General features: G+C 42.4%; 1 protein-coding gene across 1 annotated transcript; it reads left to right on the top strand.

Moving 5' to 3' along the window:
- Positions 1 to 982: 982 nt before the first annotated feature.
- BRS3 (bombesin receptor subtype 3) lies at positions 983 to 5,045 on the top strand (the record flags this gene model as incomplete). The annotated part of the gene is made up of 3 exons (XM_082716241.1): positions 983 to 1,416; positions 3,017 to 3,368; positions 4,632 to 5,045. The coding sequence occupies 3 exons, from the start codon at positions 983 to 985 to the stop codon at positions 5,043 to 5,045; spliced, it is 1,200 nt and encodes a 399-aa protein (XP_082572367.1).
- Positions 5,046 to 9,382: the final 4,337 nt, after the last annotated feature.

Raw genomic sequence — 9,382 nt, 5'->3', positions numbered from 1 at the left:
CCACTTGCTGCAAACATCATCTACTTCACCGTCCCCTCTGGAGTAACCTACAGCATTCCTTCATTTGAAAAGCATGACTTTCATTCTTAGAAGCCCTTTTGTGTGGGGACCTCCAGGCAGGGTCCTGTCTTACTTTGTTTTGGAACAAAGCAGGTTCATTTCAGCCACTGCTGGGGAGAGAACCCTGAAACAGCATTTCAAAATGTATATGGCATTCAGACAGACAGCCAAACAGTAAAAACTGCTTGACTGGGACATTTAGAGGCAAAGCAACTGGTGGTTTGCCTGGATTTTTTGTCTCTTAAGGGTTGCTTCGCTAATTCTGCAGCACGGCCTGGGTAACGGGCACAGAGTGGGGAATTACCGTGTCAGAGCAAGGTGATAAGCCTAGGGTCACCTGAATTATTCCTCCTCTGGAGTGACATCAGCCCTGTCAAAGTGTGAATGATTTGTTGCTTCAGCGCCTCTCTGATATTAAATCTAGAGGAGTGGATTCAAGTTTGCGCTTCAGGAGACACACATACTTATTCACCAGGTAAAGGAAAATGCATTAGACCATCTTCTGATGGCAGAGACTTGAATGAGTTCGGGGAAAAAACGGACAAGACCTGTGTAGATTTTCATGGGCAGACAAGGAGACGGGGTGATTCTAATAAACAATAGGGGGTATTTGATGATGACTAGTTACTCATAGGATTCCCCAACAGGGAAGAACAAGCAACTGCAGAGCATTTCCCAAACCCCCCTCCCTCTGTCACGGAAACGCCAATAAAACTCCTCCACCTCCCACCCTTCAATGCCAGATCCCAAGCATGCTGGGAGACACAGAACAACTGAAGGAAAGGCGTATCCGGGTGTCTTGAATTTGCTTGCCATTCTGCTCTGTTCTACCATCTCGTTACTAGACGTAGGCATTAGACGTGACAATCAACTACATTTAAACTGAGCAGAAGAAATATTAAAGGCAGAGTCTTCAGAAGAAATGTCTCAAAGACAGCCTCAGTCACCTAATGAGACTTTAATTCCAATCACAAATGACACAGAATCATCAAGCTCTCTCGTTCCCAATGATACCACAAATAAAGGACGGACCGGAGACAACTCTCCAGGAATAGAAGCTTTGTGTGCCATCTACATCACTTATGCTGTGATCATTTCAGTGGGCATCCTTGGAAATGCTATTCTCATCAAAGTCTTTTTCAAGACCAAATCCATGCAAACCGTTCCAAATATTTTCATCACCAGCCTGGCTTTCGGAGATCTGCTACTTCTGCTAACTTGTGTGCCTGTGGATGCAACCCACTACCTTGCAGAAGGATGGCTGTTCGGGAGAATTGGCTGTAAGGTGCTTTCTTTTATCCGGCTCACTTCTGTTGGTGTATCAGTGTTCACGTTAACAATTCTCAGCGCTGACAGGTGGGTTTCTTTTCTCAGTTTTATTTGCCAGGATGTGAAATTAGGCAAAAAAAGAAGAAGAAAGAAAGAAAGAAAAGAAAAGAAAAAAGAAAAAAAGAAAGGAAAGCTTCTACTTAGCATTCACGAGCTACTATTCTGCTTTCTTACAGTCTATAAGCTGGATGTAATATTAGAAAATCGGAGGGGGGGTAATTGAAAATAAAAGTTGTTGTAAGAACGTTAAGATTCCTGTGTTAGCATCGGAAGAAAGGCAGAAATTGTATGCTTTAGGAATAATGTATTCTCTTTGAAGTGTAATTGTTTGCTTGAAAGAATTCTAAATGATGTTTTCCCCCCTCCCTGTTTATTTATTAAGTAAGTAAGGCAAATCGTTCCAGGTGTAAAAGAAAAACAATTCATGCTTTATACATTAGTGCAGCCTAGTGGTACAATACTGTTAGCATTAGAACATCAGCATAGGTGTGAAATTGACCATATATACATTACTGTCTACCCGAAGAATGGTAAAAAGATGCATGCATTTAATTTATTTGAAATTCATTAAATTAATCAATGGCAGAAAAACGGTGAGGTTTTCGGCTGCCTGGTAACTCAGTATAATGTCATCACTTAATTGTATTTGTTGTCTCTATAGGCATTCAATGACAGTCTTGAACTCGGAGAAATAAATTAATCCGGTTGACTTTTAGAGCTCTGTTGATAGAGCGTGTGAGAACCTCGGGCAGTCCGTGTATTCAGGCTCCGTTAGGATATTTTCAGTCTATAAGTACTATATTTTTCTGTGTTCCTATTGTTGAATAACTGTGAAAGCCGAGTGTGGGGGGGTGCAGTTTGAGGCTCCAAATGTTAAAAGTGATGCTTTAAAAAGCCTATGAGAAGCCTGTAAGTAATCAATAGCTTCTTCAAATTCTGGAATCGGAGAAAAGGAAAATCTTCCCTGGGGTCTTTTATGGATTTTCGCTTTGGCTGGTTTTATATTCTATTTGAGGGCAGATTTACTTAAAGGCTATAGATTTAAAGGTGAATTTGTCGGAATAAGGAGGCACCTTTGCATGGGCATAGGGTGTACGGTTTCACCTTTGCCTTGCTCTAAATCTACCTATAGAGCAGCTTGGGTAACAAAGTAGCACTTATGAACAGGGAAGAAATTAACCCTCTTCTCTTCACTGCACAAACTGGGGGAAATCTTTTCTAGGAAGGCTGATGACTGCTCACTTGCAAAGGAAGGAGAATTGGGTTTAAAATCAGTCACTTACACCAAAACGAAGTTTTTTAGAACAAGTAAGGTAATACACAGGTAATGAATTCCCCCTAACCACACACAAAAATCATGCCGAAAACAATTTATTCATCCTAAATAGAGGATCTACACATAAAATTCTAAAACTGCAACCCTGAGCTATTTCCTATCAGTGAATCAGAGAAAAGGATGATTAGTATAAATATCAAATATTGGGACATACTGTGTATTTGAAATCATGACTGATTCCAGTCGGTGGATCGGAGGCAGAACTGTAGGACCCCTAAGGTCACTTCTAACCTTGAGATTCTACAGTTCTGATATTTATTTTGACTTTTGCCTATGGTTATATGTTTCTAGGTACAAGGCAGTTGTGAAGCCACTGGAGCGGCAGCCCTCCAATGCCATCCTGAAGACCTGTGTTAAAGCTGGCTGCGTCTGGATTGTGTCTATGATCATTGCTCTGCCCGAGGCTATATTTTCCAATGTATATACTCTTGAAGATCCCAACAAAAATATGACCCTTGAAGCGTGTACCTCATATCCCGTTTCTGAGAAGCTCATGCAAGAGATACATTCTCTGCTGTGTTTCTTGGTGTTCTATATTATCCCACTCTCGATTATCTCTGTCTATTATTCTCTGATTGCTAGGACTCTTTACAAAAGCACCTTGAACATCCCTACTGAGGAACAAACCCATGCCCGCAAGCAGGTATGTATTAATCAGGACTCTTGCATGAATTGAGAAATGAAATTCCTACTTGTGCCCCTGTGAGGAATAGCAGTACAGTACTGTGGTTCGGGTCACAGGCTCTGGAGTGTGTCAGACCCACGATTTCACTCTGGTTCTACCACATACTAGCTGAGCAATCTCGGGCAAGTTACTTAACCTCTCTGAGCCTATTTCCTTATCTGTAATAATGCAGCTGGGGACTGGGTGACAGTCTGGTTTGAGCAACCAAAATTGGGTACCCCGTGGAGCAGCGAGGAACAACACTCAAGGTGAGACTATGAAGGCAAGCATCTTTTGTTTTAGAAAGTGTAACAGAATGTTAGACACAGGATGCTAGAACTGGTGAGCAGCCCTCACATTATTCAGAGCAAACCACTTACACACAGAGGAGCAAACGGAGGGCTCAAGGGATAAGGTAAGTGCCAGTGGCCGGAGAACACGGTGACTCACCATTGCAAGAGCCAGGTGTGCTCTCCTTGCATAAATATGAACAGAAGAAAAGAATGTTGCCAAAACATTGTTCCATTCCGTTTAAAAAAAAAAAAACACCAGGAGTTCTATCTTTCACCGGTGGGGGTTGGAGGGGGGAGAGGCTCCCATTGACCTCTTGACCAGTCCCTTTAGTTAGTTCAGCAGGGCTGCTTGTGAGGCTAACATGGCCTATTTCATGCCCGTGTGAACAGTTCTCTTTGCTCTGTGACAGTAGGCAATGTCTTCACTTAGCCTCGTTCGTTTCTTGCGTGAAGGGATACAGGCAGGAATGTTTTCACAGGTGTAGATAGGATGACACATTGGTTTTCATTCCTCTGACTGTATGGTCCGAATTCCTACAGATTATAAACCATTTGGGGTCCTGACTTGGCAACTTCCATAAACCCGGGAAGAATATTCTAACCGCATAGAGAGATCTCTATTTCTAATTAAATTAAAATCTCAAGAATACCACAACACTCCTTGAGCTAATTGGAGGCATCCTAGAGTCTCTCAAAACCACGGCTGGGAGTCTCTGCATTCGAGCTAATGAGACCAGGGTTACCATGCCAATTAACTAGCTGTATTCTATAGGAACCGGCTGCCTTCCCACAGCTCCCAAGCAGTGCTTTCAGACGCATGCTCAAAGGGACTCCAGCCTGTTAGCAGTAAATTTCTATGTAAATCTAGAGAACAGCTTTTTAAAAATCTCTGCCAGCTAAATGATTGTTTTTGTGGTCATTTTTCTCATCTCCGCCCCCGCCCCTGCAGATCGAATCCCGGAAGAGAATTGCCAAAACCGTCTTGGTGCTTGTGGCTCTGTTTGCTCTCTGCTGGTTGCCGAATCACCTCTTGTATCTCTACCACTCCTTCACCTATCAGACCTACGTGGACCCCTCCGCCATTCATTTTATTGTCACCATTTTCTCCCGGGTTCTGGCTTTCAGCAATTCTTGCGTAAACCCCTTTGCTCTGTACTGGCTGAGCAAAACCTTCCAGCAGCATTTTAAAGCTCAATTACTCTGCTGCAAGGCAGAGCTGCCCGACTCTCCTCCCGCGGATACCCCCCTTAACAACCTGGCTGTGATGGGAAGGGTCCCAGGCGCTGGAAGCTCGCAGGTGTCTGAAATTAGTGTGACCTTGTTCACTGGGTGCAGTGCAAAGAGGGAAGATGACAGAGTCTAGCTTTTCAATTAAAAACGGTATTTTTCCTCCCAGCATGTGTATCTGACTCTGAGCTGTGTGTAGGTGTATGGTGTCAGGATTTTTGTTGTCTGTGAATTGTGCTGAAATCTGAGTGAGAGATCTTGTAAAGTAAAAGACAGACCGTGACTTTTTGTCAACGTACAAACGTTAACATTATCGGGCTTTCTACATAAAACGAAGCCCCCCTAGGTGTAGAAAGACAAGTCCATATGTCAGTGGGTCCTACAGGAGGTTGTATGGGAGAGAAGGTGAAATAAACAAGATGACACTGTAAAATTGAATTTGTTCCCATCACATCTATGCTTCTAATTTCTCCTATACTCCTGTGATTTGCGTAAAACTGTGTTCGTGTTTATTATGTGGTGTAAATCTAGAGATTATACTTTGCATATGAAAAGGGGATCGAGAAGAGATACAACATAACTTTCTGCAGTTTTCTTAAAAAACTAAGTCCTAAAAAAAAATAAACCTTTGCCAGAGTTTTGGACTGCTCTTTCCCATTCATCTCTATTCCATGGCAAAGCTCTGCGATTACAATGAAAATGTTTCGGAGTCAGCGAGCATGAAGTACTGAGTAAGAATCTGGGGCAGGGTGTTTGCCTTACCGGGTCAACACTTAGTGACTTAATGTAGTTCTACTTTTGACTACCATTGATAATCGAGCAAAGCTATCTTTCACAAACATTGTGAAGAACTCGCCTTATCCACAGGCAGACGAAGCGGCCACGTTTATTGTCATTTTGAAGGCCCCAGAGAAGGACCCCTGTTGAAAAACCTGCGAACCTGCCAGTGTCTGCAATTTTTCCTTTAAGGAAATCCATTTCTTTCTGGTAAGCAGTGCCCTCTTTCTAAAAAATGGAGAAATACCACATGAGATCCCTAACATGTGGGTGTGTAGTTGGTACCAGATCATCTTTCTGCTTAGCTTCTTTAAACCCAATGGGTGCCTAAGTCCTGTAAGAGTGTGACCTAATTAATCTCTGCCCTTGGAAATCAGACGGAAGGTTCTGATTTTCTATCCTCTGCTCCTACTTGCTAAATGCTGTGAGCTTAATAATTGTGATTTCAAACAACCTGTTGTCAATAGATGTGTCAAATTTAGATTTGTGGTTTTAGAAAATGTTTTCTCGGGGAAAATTAAAGTATATGTTTTGCTTGTGTCATTGTGAACTTTTGCTAATGATGTGGCCAGAAAAGGAATACGTATTAACACTAAACTTCACATTTCTGTAAAATTGTTTTACCAAAAGTCGGGGTGCCAATATTGTATTAGCGTTAGGCTGGACATTGTAATAAGTGGTGGGAAACAAATAAATATTAAATAAATCTTTAAAAATGAGTTTGTGTAACTTTATATTCTAAAAACCATAGTACTGACAGAATATAAATGAGAACCCAATTTAATAATAAAATTTAAGGTCTTTTCTTTTAAAAAAAATTATTTTAGAGAGAGAGCATGTGTGTGCATGCTAGCAGGAGGAGGGGGAAGAGAGAGAGAGAGAGAGAATCTCAAGCAGACTCCCTGCTGAGCTTGGAGCCTGACTCAGAACACGATCCCAGGACCCCAAGATCATGACCTGAGCGCAAATCAAGGGCCAGCTAACGTAGATGCCCCTAAATTATTTTCAAGTCACGAATCTCCCAGAGATTTTACTATTTCCTCACTCCAAATAAAAACTACGTCTTAACACACAGCATTTTAGAAATAACTTGTAGAAGTAGCAGATAACAAAAGCCAAGAAAGCTGTTTAGCAATTGATAAAACTAGAACTCAAAGAGCTTTCATTTTGCTCACTCTTAGTAATTTCTGACTTAGGGGATCTGACATAAAATAATCCCCTAAATGGTTTTATAGGGCATCAGCCCCCCTCCTAGAGTTGGGGAATTTGGGATTAAAATCCATGGTTTCATTTTGTTTTGTTTTTTGGAGGGGGGTGGTCTCTCTCTCTCTTTTTTTTTTTCCTCAACAGATGATCCTAATTGGAGCCAACCTTATAACTAGGCCCCAATATCCACAATCTCTTTCACACTACCTATTGTGGTGTGACTATTATTCCAGAAATGTGACTATGGAAGACTGAATTTCTTTGGAGAGTGTCCTAAATGGAGAAAAGGTAGGTACCTGAAAAACAAATTCTGTATACTTCCTAATCTTGCTCAGGGTCTTCCCTGACCCCAGACTTCGAATAAAGGACCATAATAATATGCTACAAAGCAGGAAAACAAAAATCACATATTTAGATATAGCCAAACTGGGCAATGGGTAAGTCTCCGCCATTGAAGTTGAAAGTGCCAGGAAACATTTTAACACTAGCATAGCCACTGAAAGTAGCAAGTTTCGGTTCAAAGAATTTCTGTGGTTTCAACCATTTTAGGTCAGGGATCCATCAATCTTTTTGTCAAAAGTAGTTTCTTTTGTTTCCGCTAAGTGTTGAGATTACAGGAAATGGGCACAGGAAAATTCCTGAACAGGGGACAAAAAAATCTAGTTTGGTATAGTTCAGTAATCTTCCAGAGTTCCTAAGCCAGATAGGAGACTTCTTTGCTCAAGGAGTCTCTGCTTTTACAAGTTAATGTATATTTATTTTTTTTTAAGATTTTATTTATTTGACAGAGACAGACACAGCGAGAAAGGGAACACAAGCAGGGGAAGTGGGAGAGGGAGAAGCAGGCTTCCAGCTGAGCAGGAAGCCAGATGCAGGACTCGATCCCAGGACCCAGGGATCATGACCTGAGCCAAAGACAGACACCCAATGACTGAACCACCCAGGCGCCACAAGATGATGTATTTTTATCCACCAAGAAGGCCATGGCCTATTAGCCAGGAGTATAGCACTTATTGCCCTTAACAGAGGTTGAAGAGAGAAAGATGAAGATATTCAGAGAGAAGCTGGCTGTCTAGGTCCTGAGAACTGGTTGGGCTTCCTGGGTCCCGCAGCGCCTCATGAGACCCATGTACATTCCCATCCGGGCATTTCAGGCACCATCCTGGGAGACCATTAGAATAATAAATATATAATTTTTTGCTTGTTGCCTTGAGTGTTTCCGTGACTTGCAAAAACTCTTGAAAAAGACAGGTGACAAAGACAGAGATGCTTACAGATTACCTGTTACCAGGGAGTTCATTCTATGAGTTAGAAATGTTAGGGAAATAAGAACACACAGGAACCAGAACACACAGGAACCAGGCCTCACAGAGACAATAGCACTGATAAAACTGTCAGGTCTCATGGCCAAACAGAGTGCCACTGTAGGTATAAGTGTGCTTAGCTCCCAACTCTACTGCTCCACTATTATGGTGACTCAATGACCCCTGTCACTGCCTCAGCTTCTCCTCTCACCCCTGGGGAACTTCCCCACAGCAGGGACCTGCTCTGCTTATTACCTTCTCTACGTGGGCCTTCCTGCCTCTGTGGCACTCTGACCAGGTCCCCGCCCACTCCATACTCATTCCTGTCCCTGGGGAAAGGTGGTTTATTGGCCCATATAGGCCAATTCGGTCTAGAATGCAGAGCTACCCTATCAGGTCACCTCACGGGCCTCTGGGCAGCCTGTGGGCCACGGTGGCTAGGTCACATGGGACCCAGGCATAAGGAACCTTTTTGGTGACGTGTTCAGAGGGAACTGTGGATACAGCAGGCACTCGACGGGTCACGTGCAGTAGTAGGGCTGTGTAGCATATTATCACCTATGCTGTGAACTCACCCAGGAATGAAATGGGAGCCCAGGAACACATTGCAGAAAACAGCTGTACACTATTTTGGGACCCAGGAAGAAATACTTAGCAATGCTTAAATAAGCGAGCCTAATAAAACTCATGTTATCTATATTATAAAAATGCATGCAAGTTCAATTCTCTGAAAGCCTGCAACAGAACAAAAACTTCACGAAAAGGAAATGGAATTTAAAAAAGAAATCCAAACCCAAGATACTATTTAAAAACCACTGTTAGGGTTGAAACCATATTCTTACAGCTGGTATTTGGGGAGTTAAGATTTTCTAGAGCCCATACGCAACTGCTATATTTAGAAGCAAAGGTCACTGGAATTGCAGAACTTTCTTCTGGTAAGGTTTCCCCCACCCTCAAATCTGGTTTAAATTTAAAATTTTTACCTTTATACATAATGGGTTTACTTTCGTTAATTTTAAAGGAATTAACAAAAACTTTAAAACGTTGTTTTTTGTGCAACAAGTATGGAGAAGAATCATGTACATAGGGATGCCTGGGTTGCTCAGTTGGTGAAGCGGCTGCCTTCGGCTCAGGTCATGATCCCAGCGTCCTGGGATCGAGTCCCACATCGGGCTCCTTGCACAGC

Source organism: Mustela nivalis, assembly GCF_964662115.1.
Source record: "Mustela nivalis genome assembly, chromosome: X".
Classification (NCBI taxonomy): Eukaryota; Metazoa; Chordata; class Mammalia; order Carnivora; family Mustelidae; genus Mustela; species Mustela nivalis.
The sequence above is the reverse complement of the archived record's forward strand: the minus strand, read 5'-3'. Positions and strand labels throughout refer to the sequence as shown.